This window comes from Orcinus orca, chromosome 12 (assembly GCF_937001465.1).
Source record: "Orcinus orca chromosome 12, mOrcOrc1.1, whole genome shotgun sequence".
NCBI classification, from domain to species: domain Eukaryota; kingdom Metazoa; phylum Chordata; class Mammalia; order Artiodactyla; family Delphinidae; genus Orcinus; species Orcinus orca.
In genome coordinates, this window is record NC_064570.1 from 32,446,877 (window position 1) to 32,471,780 (window position 24,904).

The window sequence follows — 24,904 nt, forward strand, 5'->3', positions numbered from 1 at the left end:
CCTCTAATTCTAGCAGTAGAGTATACTAGATATCCTGAATAACCTTTGTTCTGAAAATGACTAAAAACACAGCGTTAAAATGAGAAAGCAACGGGATATAAACACTTACATGTGCCAGAACTGGGGTGGGTGCAGGTACGGCTGGGGTGGGAACGGGCTCTGGCTGGATAACTGTTTCAGCTGGAACTGCTCCATCTTCATCCTCGGGTGGTTTCTGATGGGCACAGCGACCGATGTCTGCATTTTTGAAGGATACAGGCTGTGCAAAGTCCATAGGGCTACGGGAATATAATTAAAATTCAATACTTTCTCCTATTTTTCATTGTCCTGCTTCCTTACCATGACATCAAATTTCCCCTTTCCCATTTTAAAGGTCATCAGTGCAATTAAAAAAAAAATCTAACCTGAAGATCTTCACTGTTTCCTTCCCCCTATGGTTTTAGATAGTGTAGATGCAACAGTGATGCTCATACCCAAAAAAAAAAAAAAATTAGTAACAAGGAGATTCACTTACACAGAGTTTATAACGAGGTTCCATATGCAGCCTTCAAAAGGAGGAATATTTCTGAGCGGGGAAGGTTGAAATTCAGGTGGAGCACCACCGACGAAAAGCTTTTTAACTTCTATCGCCTGTTCTACTGTCAGATTTTGCACATGCCTTCTGTCTTCATCCACTTGAACAGTAAAGATGCTGATAAAACGTTGAAAATAAGTATAAAACACACAACGTCCGACACAACCGGAAATCCAACTCTTTCCTGCCACCCCGCACCCCTCCTTCCTGAAGCTTCTAAGAGAGCCCAGTTTGACGATTAGGGATTCGACACTAAGCACACAGTACTGTTTCTCAGGATCTCATCCCTCTGCCTCCCTTGTAAACTCTCCTTGAGAGTTTCTGGAAACAAGGCAATGGTGCAGCTGCAACACTAGCCTCTGGTGGTGGTTGACAACAGCGGCCTTACACGTGAGCCTGTGGAGCAGAGGCTTCTGTAAGGGGTAGTAATGTCTAAGCGCAGGAGGTTCAGTCGGTTTAGCACAGCATGGGGTCACGTTTTGTTTCGCTCTTTCTTTCTTGCTTTGTGCTAGCTCTTATCTCCTTGCTAGGGAACAAACTGTACTCCCAGAGCTTAGATTGCAGGAATCAACAGCACACACTTACAGGATGTTTTATAAAGAACGTAGCCGCTGGCTTTTGAATAGAAGAGGCAGGCCAGAGTACCATGCTAACTGTTCTCGGCAATGATTTTCCTTAGTGGCTGTTTCATTGATTTCCCTAATTTGCTTATGAGAGAGAACTCACACATTACTAATTGAACACCTCATGCTACTTATTCACTCTGTGGATCCTGGGGCACAGAATCAGGAGACAAAGAATTCTGCTGATGAAAATGACCAAAGGCATTTTCTCTTTTGTTCTAGAAGCAGGTTTTAAACTTTAGTCCCAGTAGTCAGCATGGGGCTCTTAGTCATAAGTGTTAGTCAATAGCCCGAGGATCATGAATGGATTGCTGAAAACTTATTTCACATCTGGGGAGAAAACCCTAAGTACTTAGGTGGAAAACTCAGTTCTAAAATGCCATTTTACTTGATTTTAGAAAGAAGAAAAACCACATGTCAAATTAGAAACAATAAACTAGGGCAAAGATGCTCTGAAATGGCACTGAACAACTGGCCCACTTTGGGACAATTCAAATGTAAGAGAATAAGACAAAATAGATATTGTTGTGGCTCAAAATGTCATTATTCAGGAGGTGTAGAGGGAGCAGGTTGGGTTTAGTTTCAAAGGCAAAATAGGGGAAATGATACATTGATGTTTTGCCAGACTCTGGGCCAAGGACCATAGCAATGGTCCTTTCTTCCTGGATCATAGGGTGGAGATGTAGAATGAGCCTGAGCTTTCAGAAGGAAGAGACTGGAAGTAAGCACTAGTATGGAAGCTTACTAGCTGTGTGACCTTGGGCCAGTTACTTAATCTTGCTCAGTCTCATTTCATTCATTTATAAAATGAGGATAAGAACACCTATTTCGAACCATGGAAAGCATTAACTAAGGCATTGCGCTGAGTCTGTATTACTTAATAAGGGCATTGCTAGAAGACTATAGCTGAATCCAGTTTGTATTTTACATCCTAGGAGCATCAAATCTAGGTCATTTATTTAGTTCTTTGTAAATAGGGATATTACCTACATGTCCTCTCTGATTCTGGTGCATTTCCTTTTTAAAAAGTATTTATTCAAAAACTCTTTACTGTGGACCTACTATGTGCAAAAAGCATTATAAGAATCATTACATTACTATTAGTATTGTGATAGGTCAGCTGAATTTCCTTAAAATTTCAATAGTTGATTCTTGAAGTTTTATAATTAAATATTTTATTACTTAAATTCTATTTATTTGTATGGAATATTGATCTAAGATTTTTTTCAAACCACCACCAAATGAACTGCGTACATGGTAAAAGATATTAAGAGAAGTGCCCTGATATTTGCAGTTTACATGAGAAACAAAATCTGAAATTTTTTAAGTTGATGGTAAGAAAGAAATATTTGGGTTGCACTGTCCAAACCATGATCCCTTTCTGGAAACCTCAAGTTACTCCTGAAATATTCGCTACAGCTGTGTGGTCTTTAGCCTAATTCCGTACCTGTGTGTAGAATGCTTTCACGTAGGAGAATACCTACTTGCCTAAACGTCTACTCCAGGCTCTTAGGGTTTACTGTTTTCGTCCAGTTAGAACTACTGGCCACTGAGGTGGACTCCAGGTGGAAGATCAGAGGGCCAAGCAGTTATAAAAGGCAGAGGTCACTGGAGTACTAGGAAATTAGATACCAAAGTGAAGGGAGTGGAATTTTTGCAGAGGAAGGGGTAGAAAAGGAGAGAGAATGTGGGAGGACGGGTAAAGAGAGGCAGAGGGAGAGAAAAGGGCAAGAGTAATATTGAAAAGTTTGCCTCTCTATTATGAGGTGGTATTAATGGTATTAAAATTGCCATCTTATCCAGAGTTTTAAGAAAAGAAATAACAGTTGACATTTATGGTCTAAATAGTGTTGGAAGAAAGCAAATATTTCCAAGTTAACAGGAGTATCATAATCAACATGAAGTAATACAAATCTCTGAGGTCACAAAAAGGGTAAGAATAAATAGCGGGTGAGCACAGATGGGGGTGTTAAAGTCAAGTATATCTGGGTTTAAATCCTGCCTCTGTTATTTACTACCTATGTGATTTTTGGCAAATTAGTTAATATATCCTCATCTGTGATGATATTAATACAGATCTCACATACATTTAGAATGACTAAAGGACATAATCTTTGTTTAGTATTTGACACACAGCATGCCATAGAATTGATATGAAGCATTAAAATATGTGTCTGGGAGATGTTCTTAGGGTCATTAGTGATCTCTAGTTAATCAGCTAATTGAAGTGCTCGCCCAAAGGATAGGTGATGATTGTTTTTTGACCTCAGAGTGCTGAATGAGACATTATGGTGCAAATGAGTTCTTGCTTTGCCACAGACTGCAGTGACAACCCACTAATATGTCCAATACATTATCCTTTAATTAACAGCGAATAGTAAAACTGTTTGTTTATATGGCCAATTAACTGAATGACCAGTTTTCAGGGGATGCACTATACACTGAGCTTAATCAAATAAAGGTTGGATTGATGGCCAACAGCTGTGAAGCTGGCATAATAAAATACCCTTCTTGAAGAGACACACCTGTTAAAAGGACACCTTAGCATAACATCATAATGCACTTGAGAATGTCAGAATTCTTTCTCTACAAAATAACATATTTGGGTGATTTTTTTTTGTCAACTATATTTGTCAGATCTGCATTTGCTTCTTGAAGTTATTTAAATTTTAAAGACTTTAGAAAGTCTTTCCTACAATGAGAAGGACTAACATTTGGCAAAGGACCTGAAATCTAGTCTAGAAGACATGTAAAATCAGTATTCTAGAGCATTCCCTAAGATCCAAATGAGAAAATTCAGTTTGCATTTCTCTTCAGAGACCATGACTGCAATATGTGCCTATAAGATTAGTAAAAGTTCTTAGTTAGTCCAAATACTGATCCCTCATTTGTCTTAATCATGGTTTCTAAACATCTCAGTTAGAAGATATCTGCAAGAAGGCTTAGTATCAATTCATCCCACAACCTAATGCTCTATGTAATAGAAAAACATGAACCAAGGAGAGCTTCATCACTTACGTAGAAGAAAAGGCATTCTTATTACTTATTTAAACTGTTATCCACATAAGAGGATGATTAGAAAATGGAGGTCTTTAAGTACAGAATAACATCTGCTTACTTGAACTTTTGCTACACATTCATACTGTTGTTGTGTTTAAAAGTATACTCTGTGTTTTGAGGTTTCATCAGATTTGCTTTCCAGTTCTCTTCTATTTCTTCAGTCTAATAAAATGGATTGTGGGTCTGGAGGTCTGAAGTCTCTGGGTTTCTGTTTTCTTTTTCTCTAATTGTTCTAAGTTCATTACCTCTCTGAGTTGTCATACAACATTTTTATGGAAAAAAAACCAAATGACTTCCCCAATAAAGTAAGTATGAAGTACTGTAGCATTCTGAAGAAATGAGAAATCAGCTTATAACACTAATAAGCAATTCCCTGACTCAGGGCTGGGAAGCAGGTGCTCTGGTGGATCAGCAGAAAGGCAGCCACCGTGCACGGATGGCAGGACAGCAGCCTTCTTCCTTGCCTCTCTCAACTCTGTTCCCTCACGGAGCCATCCCGCAGGGACCCAGCACACCTTGGCGGCGGGTGCGGGGGTAAGGGCCGGGGACGAGGCATGCGCAGAACCGTGCTCCGTGGGTCCTGCAGCCGCAGGCCGCGCTCTGTATCTGTGACAGATTTTTAAGCAGCCGCCATAACTGCTTTGGAACCTGAATGAAACAGCAGCTGTCAAAGGCTGGCGGCTCCAGCGGAGCTGTTCTGTGCGTTTCACCACGCGCATGCCCTACTTGAGGAGAGAGTATTTGAGAGGTGAGGAGGGAGTTTTCTCATCTACGCTTCAGAAGATGCATTTGGTTTTCCCAAAGGTGGAGAGGAGAACCACCTAGCATAAAAACGTTACGAACAAAACTCCTAAGGGTCAAGGGAAATGAGGTTCCCGAAGTATGAAATATAAAGAAGATGAAATTAAACTACTTGATAGTTTTGCAATGCACCGTATGTCCATACACACAAAGGTCCAGTAAAGGACTAAGGCGAGCAAAGGAGTTCGCGTTAGTTATGACAGTACAGTCAGTCGTTAGGACTATTGTTACCCTCTAGTTCTCTCTACATGAACAGAATGTTCTCTCCCGTCGTGAAACAGACTCGGCTCTGGTTTGACGGCAATTTTCCTCATTGTTCGTGCCCCTGTGGAGAGATGCACTTCCAGACGACCCTTGTTCAGGAATATCGCATAATAGGCCTGCAATAGCAAATGGTCATTGAAGATTAAAGAGGAGTCTCATCTATGACTTAGCTTAGTTCCCTGACAGAACTGCGTATTCATCCGCTCTGAGATCTTACCTGAGAAGTTAAGACTCAGTATTTTCTTAAAAAGAGTATTTAAAGCAGCTGGAAATAGCTTTTTAATCATTTACCATTTTTGCTTGTTAGATGATGTGGCAAGTGGAGATAGTAACATAGCAGTCTCTGCAAAGCAGATCTGCAATGCTGAAAGGAACAGTTGTGCTGGCACTGGGCTTCTAACTCACAAATCCCATCAGGAAATAAAGAGTGTCAATAAAATCCCTCTCCCTTGTATTCACAAACAGACAGCTAGCTTCTGGGAATGAGGTCTGACTCCCAACCTCACGGCATTCTGAGTGTTTAGATTTCAATTCGTTCTCAGGGCTGGTGGAATAGATTGCTATCCACATGTAACTTGTCTCCCACATTTAGAAAGAAGGAAGACAATTTTTCATCCACAAACAGGACTGCTTTCTTTTTGCCACTGTTACTATAGAAACAGTATGGTTTTGAGATCAGTTTATGAACCCCAGGGAGCTTGAATGCAGTCCTTGTCCCCAAAGCTGACGCCACGCTTGCTCCCTTTCTTGTGGAGCAGGGGGGTGGCACCTGATACACGGTGATCACTTGGTCCTCTGCGAGTCACCTGAGGTAGTGGAGATGGTTTCATTCAAACATCATAACGTCTCCAATAACTTACAAAATCGTCTGTGCCGCGTCGTGTCCACCACAAAATGGCCAGAGGATCTGGATTAGTGCTTGCCATTCATCAAAAGGGGCAGCTGCCATCTACTCAATTACAATTTTTTTAGCTGACTGAGTTCTCAAACCCCTTTAGCAGAACATAATCACAAATGACCCTATGGGTATCAAAACTGGTAGCTTTGAAAACTAAAGTACGTCATTTAACCAGTATTGATTCTACGACAGACATGAACTGCTTAACATTGTTTCCTCTTTCAGATAGCATTGACAATGAGATTTTGAAAACTAGATACTCATTATCATTAAAATGTTGAAACATTAACATGTTATTTCTAATTTACTGTGTACTATAGTGCTTAATATTTTCTCATTTTAATTGTTTGAATGGGAACATGTTTTATTTTAAGAACTATCCTGAAAGCTGATGACTCAAGTCCATTTATTTAGTTCTGATGAGGAGAAATCTGGAAACGATGGCTGGTGCTCAATTATTTGACTGTGACCTAGGAAACACATATCCTTTAGTGAAACCTATTTCAGAATGTTTGATCTGGCCCTCTTATTATAACTAGCTTATCATTTGTAGCAGTGAGAAAATAATTTAATTTTTATGATTAAAACAAAGGCTTTAAGAGAAGTTATATTTTATATTTATTCAGTGCTTATGCATAGTAAAAAATGAGATAAAATACCACTTTTTCTCCCTCTACTCTTCAAAAAATATTTTTTGTTTTTTTTTTCTTCCCAAAGAAATCCTTTTCTTCCCTAAGGTCAAAGGTTATCCTTTTATATTTTCTTCTAAACTTTTAAAACTTTTTTCCTTTCCTATGTAAGGCTTTAATTCATTGGGAATTTATTTTTCTGTCTGGCATGAAGTAGCAATTAGTTCATTTTTTTCTGTATGGATAACCAATTGCCCCAGAATCATTCACTGAAAGGGCCACTTTTTCCCTAGTGATGCGCAATGCCACCTATTGCCAAATGTTGTTTCCATCTATACTTGGCTCTCTATTCTGTTCCACTGACACAGAGTTATCCATGAATTAACACCATACTCCCATGGTTCAAAACTCTAGCTTCTAATGTGCTGATATCTGCTAGGACAGTCCACCAACTTATTCTTCTATTTCAGGAGTTTCTTGGGCTTTCGATCTTTGATATAAATTTTAGAATTAGCTTGTCCTGATTTACAAAAAGATAAGGGTATTTTCATTGAAGGTGAATCTACATATCACTTTGTGGAGAACTGATATATTTTTAACACTGAGTCTTTCCATTAACATGTTGACTTTAATAAGTAGTCTGATGTAATTTTTCAATAAGTTTTGTAATTTTTTCCATATAGGCCTTACATTTGTTTTGTTAGATTTATTCTTAAATTATATACTTGTTCTTGTACTATATTTACTTGTTCTTTTGTTATTGTATTGGCTAAGACTGATACAGTGATAATATTCATCTTTTCTTGGGCTTGATTTCATAGAAAATGTTTATAATGTTTTCCTATCAAGAAGCCCCATCCTGTTCTTAGTTTATCAAGTCTTTTTTTGTTGTTGTTTTTAATCAGGAATGGTTGTTAAGTTTTACCAAAAGTTTTCTCTGCATTTATCAAAATGATTATATGATTTTAGATTTTCTAATATCAAGCCACATTTGTATTCCTGAGATATTGCAAATTACTCACGGTAATGCATCTTTGGATTTTATTTGCCAATACAGCTGACCTTTGAACAACACGGGGCGCTGACCCTCCGCACAGTCAAAAATCTGAGTATAAATTATAGTCAGCCCTCCTCATACGCAGTCCCTCTGTATCAGATGTTCTGCATCCTCAGTTTCAACCAACCTCGGATCGTGTGGTACTGTTATATTTACTATTGAATAAAACCCGTGCATATCTGGACCTGTGCACTTCAAACTTGTGTTGTTCAAGGGTCAACCATATTTTGTTTAGTGTTTATTTTTTTTGTGGGGGAAGAAAATGGTATTATTACATGACTACCCATTACTAAATTTTAAATGCTAAAAGTGATTTTAAAAAACGTATAATTACAAACAACACAACCTGATTTACAAGAATGCATGCATATTTAAGGCTATATTTGTAAAGCACTCTGTGCTTTGGCCATGGCATACTGGTAATTCCCAAGAATGCTTTCACTGAGAAAAATGGAAAAATGTATATCTTTAAAAATGTGACTGAAAGTATTGGAGGAATATCCATGCAGTAAAGAGTTATGGTGCCTAGATCAGGACAACTAAGAGACAGCTTTTAACAGAATCAAATGGCTAGGGGGTATGAAAACTAAAGCTCACAGCCCTACAAAACAGACACTGTGTAGGCTTTATTTTAATGTCACTAGTGTCCATGCCTGTGTTGGTTGTGTTCTCTTCACCTTCTCCTGCCCAGGTCCATTCTCTGCCTTCTCTCTGTCCAGAGAGGGTGCAGCAGGTTAGGCTCCAACAGACTGCATCACATTAGCTAGTGAAAATGGGAAGCTGATCCTAAAAAAATTAAAATTTAAATTTAAATTTAAGGGACTCCATCTGGTTATCTACAGATCTGGTAGGAAACTGGATTTAGAGAGAAGATTAACACAATGTGAATGTATTTTAAGCTTTCTCTCTTTATATATGCAAAACCCATATGAAATATGGATGTAAATACAGGTGTGTCTGCACCTAGAACTGACCAACAGGAAAATCCTAGTGGAGATAATTGTCCTAAGAAGATGATAGTGGAAATAAATGATGCAAATCAAAAAATATAAAAACAATTTATAAACTGTAAATGCTTCACCTGAGTCTCTATAAAATAATCATTTTATATAAGCATTAGGGAAAATGCATTATTAGCTAGGTGTGAGGGTACCTGTCCAGTTTGCCTTCGTTTTCTCCTAGGTGGCGCTGGTGTCCCTCCACTTCCCAAGAGAATAATACCAGACTCATTCTTGGTGCTGAAGGACAGGTTGATTTCTGTTCCTACATCAATAGGCACAGGGGACAGCTCTACAAAACCAGGCTTCGGGAAGCTAACTGTGTAAACGTTCTTTGGGTAAAAGGAAAGAAGGAAAGAAAGCATTAGAAATGAACATTTAAATTAATTTCTCCATCTCACTCATCCTCCTCAATGCACTCAACGTTACTATGAAATACAGTGTCATTTTAGAACACATAAAAACCCACAGTTACATGGAGAGCTTAAGAGCAACCAAAGAAATATTATTTCTAGCTGTAACTGAATTTTCTGAGCAGTCTGAGTTAAAATAAAAATTTGGGCCTCTGCTTTTATTCTAGAACTTTTGATTTGAAATATAAAAGGTTATCACTGACAGGTAACATTTTCTTTTGGTTTAAATCTGTCTTGCTAAGTCTCCCTTGAAAACTCTCTAACTGATCCCTGGAATAACACCTACCAACTAACTGCTTATGTTTTATAGCTGAGTCTGACCATGGTCTCTGTCTGCATTCTTCCTCAGTGAAGAGCCCAAGGTAAAGATGTTTGCTGCTCTCAAGCATATAAAGACACTCTAGCGGAATTTTAAAAAAATCAGATACAATCTATATCTTAAAAATAAATAAACCAAATATTTCTTAGTCTGGTTTTCTTCTCAAAATGAAAGTAGTATCATTGTCCTTGCTGATAATAAAATTAAAACAGTAACATTTTAAACGGTAACAAAGTGCAAAAGGGAGAAAGTAAAAATCACCCCATTCCAAAGCTGTGTAGAAGCATATAGCTTTTTCTAATCCATTCATTCACGCATGCATGCATGCATGTTTTCATTCACTCACTTTATCTTTTATACCTGCCCTCTTCCTCTCTCCTCCTGTCTATATTTAAACTGAATCATGACAGGCACGTTCATTTGTAACTTCTCTTTCTCACTTCACATGTGGAGGATATCTCTCTGTCAGTAAACACAGATCTCATCATCACTTATAATGGCAGGAGGTCATTCCATTGTATGAATGTGCTAGGACTTATTTAAGCATGGCCATGGAGTCGGGCATTTAGAGTGCTTAAAACATTCATTTAAAAAGTCCTGGATTTGGCTGGAGTGAAAACAAGGGATCCTTTAATGTTATTTCCCTCCACAGTGTTTCAGGCCCAGTTAAATGTGTTGTAAAAATGTATAATCTGTTTTTGATTCCAATTTTCAAATCATAGAATTTTGGATACTTCAGATAAAACTACTGTGCAGACTTTTCAATATTTATCAAATATTGAACTTTCTGCATCATATTTCAGTTGCAAACAATTCCCAGTTATTGAAAAGTGCCTTTACAGAATCATCATTTCCACACATACAGGCTATCCATTTTCTGGACAGTTTTCCATCCTCATGCATATATCTTTTGCATGTGGATGAGAGTTAGGCTTTGGAAGATTAAAACTCTGAGTAAAAAGAGGCTAGTATGGATTCTTAGAGATTTGATTCTGTGTGTACTTCCTTTTTCCTCATTCCCAAGCTTCTCAGGGTGGATGTCTATGGCTAATTCCAACTTGGAGACTGTAACTAGGCACAGTGAAGACCCTGAAAGTTCTGTTTCAGTCTTTAACCTCATGGCTCAGTGGTGATTTACTTTTTCTTTTTCCCCAAATCCCTTCATCTCCTATCACAATGCTTTAACATAATCTTAATTGGAGGAAGCAGCTAAAATGAATAGTTGTGTCACATCAGGGTAATTAAAAATTTGTAAGTATGATATATTTAACATTTTCTTTTTAAAACAAACTCATCACTTTTAGAATTCCCATAAAACTTTTACTAATATTTGCTGATGACGGTTGGATCTTGTTTACAGATATAATAAGAGCAGCGCTGTGACCTGTGTTCCTCTCTCCTGTGGATCAGCCTCTACTGAAGAGTCAGTGCAAAATAGTCACGTGGTATCAGGAAGCTTCTGGGCTGCTTTGGCAATAAAGAAAAGATACTGAAGATACCTGATAACAGGGTACTTTGCAGTCCCGTCAAAGCCAAGTCTTTGTAGATGGTTCCCACTATGTGCCATTTTCAAAGAAAAGGAGGTTTGACTTCTAAGCTGTGAACAAGATTCTATGCACTAATGATCATGGTGTAAACTATTACTTGCTATTTGTGTAAACTCCTAACACATTTCAGAAAAATAATTTAAGGCTACTAATAAAGCTATATAAAATACATGAAGATAAACTGAATCTAATGTAGATGACAAAAATGAGGAAAAGAGATAAGTAGTGTGGGAAAGGAAGAAGGAACCAGAAAAGGGATTAATATTAAAAATACATGCTATGAAGTGCTGTACGTGTGGGAAACTTGTTCACAATTTGGGGTCTCTATAATACTGTTCTCCTAAGTTCAGTTGATCATGAAAACTTACAGAAGTACTTCCATCTTGCTTTATCATTTATGCATAGCTAAGACTAGGGTCAGTAGGAATTGAAAATATATTAACAAGGACTGGTCCCTGTAATAGACCCAACCTAAGTAAGTGAAATCCGATATGAATGTATTTAGGAAGATATTAAGAAGAGACCAACCTCCAGTGAACATCCTTTGGTAACACCAACATAATCAGGGCTGCTAAGTATATTATATGGAGTTCTTGAAATTTCAATATCTCTGAGGCAGCCAGAATATTTCTTCAAATTTACTTCCGGCCTGTTGAAAAGTTAAATGGAAAACAAAAGCAATATCATTAGGGCAATGGCGGTATAGTGTGTGTGCCTAGTGGATGAAAGCCACATGGAGCAAAGTGCTGCACAGGCAGGCACATCTCTCAGACTGTGCACACGCACACACATGCACCCAGCAAACTATGCTTCCCAAATTGCTGCACAGGCAGGCACGTCTCTCAGACTGTGCACATGCGCACACACGCACCCAGCAAATTATGCTTCCCAAATTGCTGCACAGGCAGGCACATCTCTCAGACTGTGCACACGTGCACACACGCACCCAGCAAACTATGCTTCCCAAATTGCTGCACAGGTAGGCACGTCTCTCAGACTGTGCACACGCACACACATGCACCCAGCAAACTATGCTTCCATTAGCTACTGGTTGGATAAGTGGATATGAGCACCATCCTGCACAAGGAGTCTTTATGTAGTTCTTCTTCCTCTCCTTTTAAAAAATAATCTCACCTATTGCATTTAAATACAAGGTACAGGAATTAACTGACTTCTTATGAAGTGCTTCATATGCATAATGAAATGTGTTTCTTTTTTTCCAACAAAGGGCAGAACTTGTATGGGACAGCATAATCAAAACTACATACTGACAAAGTTAAATAAAATCTTGCTCAAAATTAAAAAAATATCTGGAAACATTGATTTTGAAAAGATAATATTTTCATTGAGACTTTTTTTTGGGGGGTGGTTAGCTGAAGAATAAGATAATGTCATATTTCTCTTTAAAGATTTTAAGTCAAATAAAACCTGAGAAACATTCTTTTGGATTACATAGTCTAAAAAAAAGATACTTTAAGATTAAGTTTACAGATTGACCCTAAAGTCCTTATTCTGTATTGCAGCAGTAACAAAATAAAGCAACCAGAGTCACGAAACATACATTTAATTTTTCCAATAAGGTTGAAAATGGCTTCAGTACCCAAATGACACTTGAATGTTTACTTTTTGCTCACTACTTCTTAAAAAGGGATAAACTTGCTAGCACGTAGTAAGTGCTCAATAAACATAAGCTAGCAGGATATTAATGGTGATGACACCTCTTTCATCTATAGCAGCACTATCCAGTAGAACTTTCTGTGATGATGGAAATATTCTTTTCTGCACTGTCCAAATCAGTAATTAGTAGCCATATATGGCTGCTGGCACTTGAAAAGTAGCTTGTGCCAATGAGAAACTGAATTTTTATTGTTATTTATTTATTTGGCGGCACCGTGCGGCATGCAGGGTCTTAGTTCCCCGACCCGGGATCAAACCCGTGCTCCCTGCATTGGGAGTATGGAGTCTTAACCACTGGACTACCAGGGAAGTTCCATTTTTAAAAAAATTTTCTTTAACTTAAATTTAAATAGCCACTGTGGCTAGTGGTTACCATATTGAATAATGCAGGTCAACAACAATAGAAAAAGTAACACTTTTTTTAATGTTAATAAGCAACTCTAAAAACTGTCCAATCAACACCAAGATATTATATTTATTTGGATAATGGTTAATTCTCTCCTCACTGTCCCATGATGGCAGGATTCCTTTTTTTTGTCTTAATAAAAAACACATGACATGAGGACAAACAGGTAGGAAAGCAAATCAGACCCTGGGAGTGTGTATCAGGTGATTTATGTCATGCTGGGTATTTGTTCTATTTGTTTCTCTCTCTCTGGGACTGTTTTATTTTCTTTGATCATTTCCACTTGTTCCCAAGGTCTTCCCCTTCTGTTCAATTAGCTGGTTATCACAAAAAACATGCCAACTGGAGAGTGAGAATCTTGCTTATATTCTTCTTGTATAAAGTAAAGGAAATGGGTAGACTTCATTCTCAGTGTTCATTTGCTTCCATGTTTGCTTAGAGGAAGACTGATTTATCACAAGTTTCTCAGAGGTCTTATCAATCACTCCTACACAAAATAAATCACTCCTACAAGTTAGACACTTCATTGTTTCAGGGAAATACAAAGAATCATTTCAAAACACAATGATTTAGCAAGCTCGACATTATGAAAATCACAGGGTATAAGTAATCACATATGGTGATCAGATTCCTAATGAAAACCACAGGCCACTGTTTCCTCTGTTTGCCTCAGAGACAAAATTACAAAGCTACACAATGTCATTCCAGAGTTTTATTAGCATATATTTTCACTGAAAGCCAACCTCTGCTTTTCAGCCATCTCAGCAAACAGCACTTGATTGGTCTTATAACTGTATCGTGATTAAACAACTTGGATTGTTTTTTTCACACTTTCATTTCTATATAGTCTGGTTTCTGGTATTAAAAGTCTAGCCTTTGCTTTAAAAATTTCTTAGATCAGCTCAGCTTCATTATGTCCTTTCGGGAAATTTGGCACCATTAGGTTTTGAAATACCAAAACACTCAGCTGTAGCTCTAGCCAGAGTTTGATCAGCCACTTACAGAGGGCCTGCTGCTTACAACGTCCATGCTAAAACCTCCTGCCTACAAATAGGAACTGAAATGCTCCTGAGAAGCTAGGATGACTGTCCGCAAGCTTCCTCGTCATTAATGCAAACACTTGTTTTACATATAGTATTTCCAGAGAAATACTGACTCCATAGCTAAATTCTAAATAAACATGGCAAGAAAGAAGCAGCTTTGTCAAGAGGTGCAAGGGCCATGTTAACGCTTGCATATTTGCAGGCTTGCAAAAAGCAACCAGGCAGTAGTACGCATTTGGGAGCACAGGTTGATTGTTCAGCAGACAGTACGGTACCTGGGAGACCAGAGTCTGAGGTTCAACCCAAGAGACCAGTTTGTTCCCCGGAGCTAGATTTCGCCCATAAACCTGTCCAGCTGCCCTTAGCGTGTGCTGCTGCATGTGTGCACCTGGCGGCGCTGTGCGTGGGCGGTTGAACAAATAAGCAGAGCAACTTTGTCATCACGGCTGGTGAACAAGTCAAATTGCAGTGATGGTGGGGAAGCAGCAGCATTTTTATAAGCAAAGGGCAGCATGAGAACTATCTCAGAATGCACTACTTGTTCGTGAAATGTACTGTGAATAAAGCTGCATAGGTGTCACTCTGCTTCTGCATCACTGCTTTATCTAAGAAGCCACATTTACCCAACCCATGCACTTGAAGAAGGCATGCATAAATTTAAATTTTACCTTGCTTTCATACTAGGTCAAAGGGAAGAGAAAAAAAATGATTTACTTATAATTGCATTTTCATTTAGTAAAACAATAAACCTTAATCATAAATCTTTTAAAAAAGAAAGCATTTCATAGAGATCTACAAAGGAAAGGAATATAAAACACGAACAGAAAAGAAAACAGACATATACCCTTGACTACAGTGAAAATAGAGTCCAACGGTGACCATCTCCCACACTATTCTCTTGGAAAATTTTAATTTTGGAATTGAATTTAAAGCACTCATATTTATCATTCTTACAAATGGGAAAATGCCCAAGTGCTGCTATGCTGTAGTGTTCATGAGTAGCCTGTAAGGAGAGCTTATTGCCTCTTTGAACTTAATTTGAACTTAATATACATAAAAATAATTCATGTTCATCACATCTTTTGTACTTTATCATATTAAGATCCTGTTTGTAGGCAAAACTACAGCTAACTATGAATGCATGGCTCCTTGACTAGTCACAAATATATGTCTAAAGGCTGTTTTGAACTAATGTGCCCTGCCATAGAAATATTATAATTATGAAATGCTGTACTGTGAGAGTAAAAATATCTTGGCAGTAAAGACTCATCAGGTATGTAGTCTGCAAACTAATACATAAACCCATCTCAATGAAGTTAACATATACACTTTTGTAGATAATTCCTAAAAATCACTTTATGGTAATTAAAGCTACATTATCACAAGGATAAATGAAGCCACCTTTGGATAGCCTTATTCTGGGTACATTTAGTTCACTCCTAGAGAATTTAGTTAGTGATCTTGCAAAGTAAATCTTAGCCTTGAACAATTTGCTGGATCCCTAGTATTTAAATAGTACCTGAAACATAGTATTAATAGATGCTCATCAAACACCTGTTGAATGGATAAATGGACTTTGGAGTAATAACTATGCCACTATTCAAATACATTTAATCTGCAGTGATTTTTCTGACCAGACACTTTAAATCTATATTCCTAATACAAATGCAATATCATGTAGATGAATGCAGAGCCAGTTTATCTGCACCATTAAAGCTTATCAACTTATACCCCGATAGACTGGTAACTGGACAGGTGCCTGGTTTATGAGTTTAGATACAGAGAGGAGCAAACCTCTGTCTGAATGCTCACTATCATAAAATGAGACTGAATTTCCACTGCTCATTTGAGAAATATGAAAATAATTGACCACCGTACTTTTCAGTTATTCTGAGACACTTCCTATCGTAATGTGTCTTTTTAGAGTAGAAACACCTAGACAGGACTTTTGCAACCATCAAAAGGTAACAAACTAAACAAAACAAAAATTAAAAACATGGTGGTCTGTATTTATAGTAAACTCTTACGGGTTAGCCACATCAATTCATCCCATTCTAATTAGATTTAATTAACATTTATTGAGCACCAAATACTCTATAACTTGTATTCCTTATAGGTTGTTTTATAACAAGAAGGAAACTAATTAAATACCACATGAAATATTTTCTGACACTTTTTAGTTACTTCTATTAATTTTTTGAACTAGTTAAACTACGAGCTAAATATATCTCCCTATCTGCTCTCTAAAAAACATACGTGAAATTTTAAAAAATGTTGACATGGGCACGAGAATAACTAATACCACTTTAGCATCAGGCATATTAAAAAGTTCCAAAATTATTATCATTGCTTGTGCTTAGCCATAAAATAGGTTATACTCACAGTGTCCTGGAACACTGACTAATTTTTAGAACACTAAGCAATGTCAGTGCACTGTTATCTCCAGTGAATGTGCAAGGAGAAAGGCAATTACATTCAACTCCAGTTTCTACCTTTAATAACTTTTATAATTCTTTTCATCCAGTGACTGTAAGGGAAACAGTAATTCCCATACATCTCTTCAACAAAGATATCAAATTAATCTTTAGTTTTTAAATCCTGGTGGTGTTATTGTAACATGCAACATGAATTTTTAGATTAGGCCTTTCTGCAACTAAAGGTTATGACATTCCTGTTGTAATTAAACTTCAGAACTCTAGTGAGCATAGTGGCCATTTAATTAAAACTTAATCCTTAGCTCTAAATATACACCAAATTACCTCAAATTTCTCAGTGTTGGTAGACCACCAAAATATATTTTGTCATCTGCTTTCAAGTCAAGACCGAAGTTGTTTCCAGGAGATGAAGTTGCTATGTTCTCCTCCTGGTTAGTATCTATATCTACAATTGATATGTTGGCTGCAAAGGAAAGAGGAAGTTTCACTTTTTATTTGCACAATACCAACCACATCTATGTCATCACTGTTCCTTCAAGATAAATTTACTTTAATTCTCAAATTAACACTGACTTTCTCAAGCACATATACTATATACAGCTATTTAATAATTGCAGAAACGACAATAACATCAATAAATACGTTGTTAAACGATCCACAAAGAAAGCACGAAAATAACAGCCTGAACACCAGTGAAGGTAAACTAATCAAGTTAAAAGAAAGAAGTGTAGATGGACAGCAGAGAACCAGTTGACATAGCTTTCCATAATATAGATAGGTAGTTAGAAAATAGGGTAATATAATTAACTAATGCTAAGATAAACATCTAATTAAAAATTAGATTATTCATTAGAAATATACAGAATTTGTGGTTCCTTCTGTAAATTTCAGTGTCCGCAGAAGTACTGGGGTTAAGCTCATCCACAGAGTGATGTTGATAAGGTGGCTGTGCATGGAAGTGGAGAGATGGGAATGTTTGTTTTGCAAGATAATGGGATCCACGTCCATTGTAAATTACATTTTAGTTGGGGGATGCTGCGTGTTTTGAGAGAGGTACCGTCTTCATGCCTTACTGCTTTTCTCTCAGGTCTCTAAAGTTTCTTCCAGTAGGATGAGGATAAGAATTCAGAAATAGAACGGAAAAAGGAAAAAAGAGAGGCTCTTCTCTGTTTAAACTGCTTTGTTCAGAGAGCAGATGGGAACACTTTCTCATTGATTTTACCCTCTTCATTCTTAAGAGTCAAGCTAGGCTCCTTCTGAATTATGTGCCTTCTCACCATAATATGTGCCTAGGCCCAGCCTTTAGCTGCTAAATATATTTTGGATCCTTGATGCATACTGAGGCATTGGTTCATTAACATGACAAATTTGGCCTCTAACTCTTTGCCTGATATAAGATCTGGATTAGCAAGGGTCTAAAGATGGCCACTTGAACCAATGGATTATAAGGGCATTTCTAAATGTTTATTCTTTGGAACACTAGTTTCTTGGATGTTCCTGGGTCAAATAAATATGACAATCACTGGGTTAAGCAAAATTAAACATATGTCTTAATTTTATAGCTGCCCATATCTTTCAACATGCTAATATGTAATGGGATGCTCCAAAAGAGGGACACAGAGCACCAAGTATTTCCCAAGTTTGTTTGACCCTGGAACATTATTATTTTCTCTCAACTCATCATCTTTTAGAAGAGCGTTCTTTGAAAAATAAAAGAACTATCAAACCTGAAAATTCCATTGTAATCTGTAGTCCTTCCATTTCAAAAGAAGTATTTTCAATGAAACCAAACATAATTGCCTTATAAAAAGCGTCCAAAATAAAATACCTAAACCTATTAACACCTCAAATCCTCAAAGCAGAATTTTGTAAAAATAAACAAACAAAAAATACCTCAAAAATAAGTTCCCAATTAAAAAAATATTCAGCAAGTTAAGATTTAAAAAATTAATTACTTTCTAGCACATATTAATTTCATACACACATATCTTTTTGACCAGACTGGTGGCTGAAATAAAAAATTTTTCATACATATTCTTTCTTATCCAGATCAGCAAAGAAGTTTTCATATAGGGCTGTTGACTGGAACATGAAAATAGTCTTTTTTTCTACAGACCTGGTATGTATTTTAATGGTGTCTGTGAAAATGAGATTCTCTCTCTATCACAGGCAAGCCAGAGACTGGAGGTAGCTTTCCTTCTTATCCCTGAGTGAATATATGCATTTTTAGAAATCATTCTAAGAAAAACGGATTAAAAAGCAGAAACACAATTGAACTGAAACTCACTGGCCCAAGTGTTAGCTTTGATAGAGAGACAGAGGATGGCATATTTTTACTGATTTAAAGGAAGCACTCTACCCTATCCTTTATGAGTGATAGCAATGAAGTGGGTTCTGCTATGGAATGCTAATACTTGCTTTTATTTCTTGCCCTATTTCTTTCCCTTATAGAATAGCCATTAACATAAAATTTTAGAGTTGATGAGTTCAGACATCATTTATGGGTAAGCAGGGAAATAAGGGTTTTATTAAATACTAGACACAGAGTAGGGGCTTAACAAGTATTTTATAATCAATGCTATAAAGGAGTTGTTATAAAGGAATTGTTTTTACTTTGGTAATTCTTTTCTTCCCTCTCTTAGTCCACTGAAAATCTAAATGATCAATCTTGCATCCATATCAATGCACTCGAGGGGATAGGAAGCACTTCTATTAGTGACTGTGGTTCCACTAACTGTCTCTCAGGGAAGGTGGGGAATCCCTCCTGAAGGAGTGTATTTGAATTTCAAGGGACAGTGGCTTTTACAAACTAGCTGAGAATAAAGCAACTAATCTGGTATCTGAAAAGGAGCAATGGCCTTACTTGAGTTCCTGTCCCACTATTCCATGCATTCTGATCTTGCTAAAATCCACAGTGCCCTCCCTACAACCAAACCCAATGGGGTCCTTTGATCCTTATCTTAATCCATATCTATGCAGTATGTGAGGTTAAAATTTCCATCCTTCTAGAACTTTCCTCTTTGACTTCCATAATGCCAACTTCTCCAAGCTTCTCTTGCCTTTCCAACGTCATTCTCAGTCTCCTTCCCCAGGACCTATTTCTTTGAACACTTCTGAAACGCTGATGTTCCCTAATGTGCTTTCATTTGGCCACTTGTCAGGTTTCAGCTCTCGGGATAGCTCAAGTTTATATTTACTTACCATATGTTGACAACTCAGAAATATATATGCCTGGACCTGATTTTTGCCTAAAAATCCACATTCAACAGGTGAGTCACTATATACATCTCCAGTTGATATTCCAAATTAAAATGGTTCTCTTTTTCCTCCCAGATCTGTATTATTTATTTTATCTGGTGGCACTAAGACTCCCACCCAACCTCCTAAATTAGAGTCATCCTTTCTCCTCACCATTCCACATCTTACCAATCAACAGCCCTACTAATTTCATCTCCTAAATAACTTTAATGGCTGTCCTTCTTAAAATTTTTTAAATTTATTTTTTCTAATCTTCAATTTTTATTTTATTTTTGGCCACGCTGCACGGCTTGAAAGATCTCAGTTCCCCGACCAGGGATCAAACCCAGCCACGGCAGTGAAAGCCTGGAATCCTAACCACTAGGTCACCAGGGAACTCCCTCTGTCCTTTTTTTAAAAAAACACTTTTATCGAAGTAAAATTGACATAGTATAATTTGCCCATATTTAAAAATGTACAATTTGACAAGTTTTGAGATCTCTATACCTCCATGAAATGATCACGGTCAAGAAATGAACATATCCATCACCCCAAAAGTTTCCTTTTGTCATCCTTCCTTCCAGTCCCTCCCTACAAAACCCAGTCAACAAATATCCTCTATCGGCTTTCTGTGACCATATGTTAGTTTATGTTTTCTATATAATTTCACATAAATGTACTTTTTTGTCTGCCTTCTTTTACTCAGAAAAATTATTTTGTTATTAATCCATTTTGTGTGCAAATTAATAGTTCATTTTTTTAACCACTAAATACTATTCCATTGTGTGCATGTACAACAATTTGTATATCCATTCACCTGCTGATGGATGTTTATTTTTTGTTTTTTTGAGTATCACAAATAAAGGTGCTATGAACCTTCTGGTACAAGTCTCTGTACGGATATATGCTTTCACATATCTTAGGTGAATACTTAGGAGTGGATTGGTTGTTTCATGTGACAGGTCTATATTAAACTTTTGAAGAAACTGCCAACCTGTTTTCCAGTGTGGCAGTACCAATTTACATCCTCGTCAGCAGTGTATAAGAATTCCACTTACTTGACATCCTTGCCAGCCCTGGGTATGTTCAGTCTTTTTAATTTTAGACATTCTAGTAACCGTATAGTGGTATCACATGTGGATTCATTTTGCATTTCCTTACTGTCAAGTCCCACTGCAACTCTTATTTCAAGCCATCATTCATCTGTCTGAACTACTATTGTACCTAATTGGTCACCCTGCTTCCAGTTTAACCTGAAAATTTCCATTTCTTATTTCTCCTTTCTCTGATTATTTCCTTATAGCTCCCTTTGTGGGCTCTTCCTTTACTATACTGCTTCAATATTGCTGTTTGCTCAAGGGCTTTGGATCACCTTATTCTAGATATGACTGTTTTGTTTTTCTCATCTCTATTAAGGTACAATGATTTAAAACATGAGGATGCTTTGTAGCTATCCATCTCTGCCCCACAACTCTGCTAATCCTCAGATACGCATAACTAATTGCCTGTCAATTACACAGCTTCCTTAGGTTGCTAAGGATACTAAGAGTACCTTTAATACAGCACATCCAAAATAGAACTCAGCATCTTTTCTAAAAAACTATGCTGCATTTTTCCTGTATCCAATAGCTTGGTAAATGGCACTGAAATATTCTGTTATTTTAAGGAAAAAAAAAAGGAATCATTTTTGATCTCCTTTTTTAAAAAATCTTACTCTCTGCATTGAGTATATCATAAAGCTCCTCAATTTTAAAATGTTTAATATCTTTCAACTCCATTCTTTCCTATCCATTCTCATGGTTCCCTTCTCCTTGCTCCTCCCTTCGTTTTCCTGCAGACTGCAGGAGCATCTGAAATTGTCACCATCTACCCTCCAGCTTGCTGCTAAAGAAACTTTACTAAAACACAAATCTGATGGTGTCACATTCTTGATTAAAACTCTTAGTAGTTCCCCATTGATTTCAGGAAGAGTTGAAACTCATTAGTTTAGCTCATAAGGCCCTTTATAAACTGACTGTATTCTCTCCAGCTTCGTCTGATAATTTTCTGCCAACATTCGTCCTGTTAGCCTATGGATTGACTTGTAGTTCCTCAAGCATTTCCCAAAGTGTGTTCAGCCAATGCTACTATGGCATGGAAGGATTCTGGTGATCAAAGAAGTCTGGGAAGTGTTGGATCAAACAAAGTTAAACATTCTTCTTAACTACTGTGCCGAGCCTCTAACACGCAAATGTAACTCACTCGGGAACAATGTATACAGACAACAGTATTCCAATTTATTTTATGAGTGCAAAACCAGTTTTTGTCCAAACTGAGGAGTTTCTCCAGGGTTTCCTGTTCCAAGGAAAAGCAGTTGGAACAAGATGTATAATGATGTATTATGCTCACTGAGCCCTTGAGGCTTTCATACAATGTTCACCTCTCTGAATTGTCCAAAGGTGCTTTTCACCCAGAGTACTCCTCAGCCCCTGCTCATGCCTCAGGGTGCTTCCTTGGGGGCTGACCTCTGGGTTTGACTTTGACGTTTCTCTCTTCTGAGATTCCTAGCCTGCTCTGCAGATCTCTACATGACAATTAGATTTCTACTCTCTAACCGTTGACTGACTTGTCCATCTCCCCCATTAGACTGCAAGTTCCATAAAGACAAGGACTTATAGACTTCACTTAGCTCTTGCAGAGTATTTACTTGGTTCTTGGCAGATATATGTTAAGTGCAGGAATGAAAGACGGTGCAAAGTTATACCTAAATTTTCATGAAATGTCACACTGGCATGTTCAAAATGAATGAAGTCTAATTATATAAACAGAAGAATCTAAGTTTCATTTGCAGATATTGGTAATGCCATAGTACATAGAATTAGCGGAATTATACTAAGATAAAAATAGCAGTCCGCAAAGACCTAATAGGCTCGGATTTCTGTCTTGGTTGTGAGATCTTATGTATATATGTCTGGGACCACATATAAGTTGGAGTCTACACTTTCCTTTCTGTAAACCAGAACAAAATACCTGCTTCATGAGCAAATGAAATAATGTTTGTGAAAGTGTTTTGAAAATGTCCTGGAATCATAAAAATGTTACATTATTATTAATTATTAACTTGCACACACACAAATTTTTGGCATTTTCAAAAAATAAAGAACTGGTAGCTGTGCTCTATCCCCGCTACAAATTCTACCTGTGGGCCACTCTAAAGGAAACATCTTGGCAAAATGGGAAGAAAAGGAAAGCACACAAGATTTTCAAGTCTACTACAGGATATAATTTTACAAGTTGTAAGACAGTTTTATGCTTTCAAATTAAGCTCTCAGTTTCAAAAGAAAATGACAGAGAACCATTTGGCTCTTCAATCAGTCATGTCTAACCCAAACCACCTATAAGCTAAGCCAAAGAAATGACTTATCAATTTTTCACAGAATTTGTGAGTACCTAAGATAACAGACAGGGTCTTCCTCGTGATTAGGTACGTGGGAGCTTTGGATAGCATGATTAAGGCTCTGAGTGCATTATTACTATAGAAACTCACCTTGTTTTTGAGTTCTTGACAAGGTGAATGATTTCCATTTCCCATCATTATGGTTTTGATTGCTGACAACGGAAGCCATTCCTGAACCCAGATCATAGCTGACTTTTATGTGCCCATCAGTGAGCTCTACACTCATGAAATCTTTCTATTAATAGAGTAAAAACACACCAGTGATTAGATACACAGAGAAATATATGAGTATTCATTTTCTTTGTGGAGTTTATAATAGGGCTTTATGGCTAAATTACTGACTGTGTTGATCTGTAATTGAAATCCATTTTTGGATACAGAATTGGTGTTACTATTTTGTGAATGTTTGTGGGTGTGATATTATGGTGCAAATGGTCACAACGAAATTACTAGGATGTGTCCTTTTATGACAGGAGTAAAATTGGGTTCCTTTGAAAACATATTAAGCAAACTAAAGAGTACATTTCCTGAAAGAATTTACTAAGAAATATTGACCTGGAAAAAATAATGAGGCTATTTAGAACAACCTTTTGACTTGGGTCTCTAGAAGAAGACTAAGGAATAGTTTTTCTGCTGCATGTTTCCATACCGGGGGAATCTTTACTGGGTGCTTCTCTTAAAGGATTATAAGGGAGTTATACTGAAAATAAATAAAAATTAAATTGTATCTGTAATTAAAGTTACTGATGGAAATATATAAACACTATGCACCACTCTTGGGCATTACACAGCCATCCCAGACTCCTTTGAACAATAACTGATAATTCAACAAAACTGATAACTGCACTGGAACCTTACAGAAAAGAAGCAAACATATTTTCAGTCATGAAAGATCAGCTGTGCAAATCTTTACCAGGTCTCGTGTGGCAAGGTACATCAGGAGAGCATTTGAAGAAAATGTCCTGAACTTGAACATGACAGTAGAGATGTTGGGGTACCAACGAATGGGGCGGCTGACTAATGCATAGCCTTCTCCATCAAACTGAATAGTCCCCTCACTATCTTCTACCTGCGGACTGAAGAGAGACATTTCATATGAATCAGACGATGTCTACTTGGTCCATCAGTATTCAATACATCACACTGTCTTCTGAGACTGGACTGTAGGCTGTTGTAGGGCAGGAACCATCCCAGATACATCTTCCATCCTTCCCCCTTCTCTCCAGCTCTACTGCCACCATCAGACCAAGTAACCACCATCTCTCACCTGACTTCATTAGGTGTTCAATTACTAGGTCATTGATGTTTTAACTACTTTTGCTGAAGTGCTTGGTGGCTAGTTATATTAGTGTTTAAGTGTATTTTAGTGGTGTGAACTAGTGGGATTTTGGAATGGGCTGAGAATGCATTATTACATTTCCCAAATCCATAACATAATAGGGAGTAGGGGTTGGCTGAAGAGTGAAGGTGATTGAAAGGTACTAACT

The 24,904-nt window shown here is 37.3% G+C and overlaps 1 protein-coding gene across 1 annotated transcript in view; it reads right to left on the reverse strand.

Moving 5' to 3' along the window:
• The window catches only part of LAMA2 (laminin subunit alpha 2), a 607,678-nt gene that overhangs the window by 29,681 nt on the left and 553,093 nt on the right, over positions 1-24,904 (reverse strand). Inside the window, exons 49-56 of the mRNA XM_049695645.1 lie at positions 24,331-24,493; positions 23,508-23,652; positions 17,069-17,207; positions 11,712-11,832; positions 9,060-9,236; positions 5,290-5,438; positions 515-691; positions 110-278 (exon numbers count right to left, since the gene is read on the reverse strand). Coding sequence (XP_049551602.1) covers positions 110-278; positions 515-691; positions 5,290-5,438; positions 9,060-9,236; positions 11,712-11,832; positions 17,069-17,207; positions 23,508-23,652; positions 24,331-24,493 — 1,240 coding nt within the window. The remainder of the gene's footprint in view (positions 1-109; positions 279-514; positions 692-5,289; positions 5,439-9,059; positions 9,237-11,711; positions 11,833-17,068; positions 17,208-23,507; positions 23,653-24,330; positions 24,494-24,904) is intronic.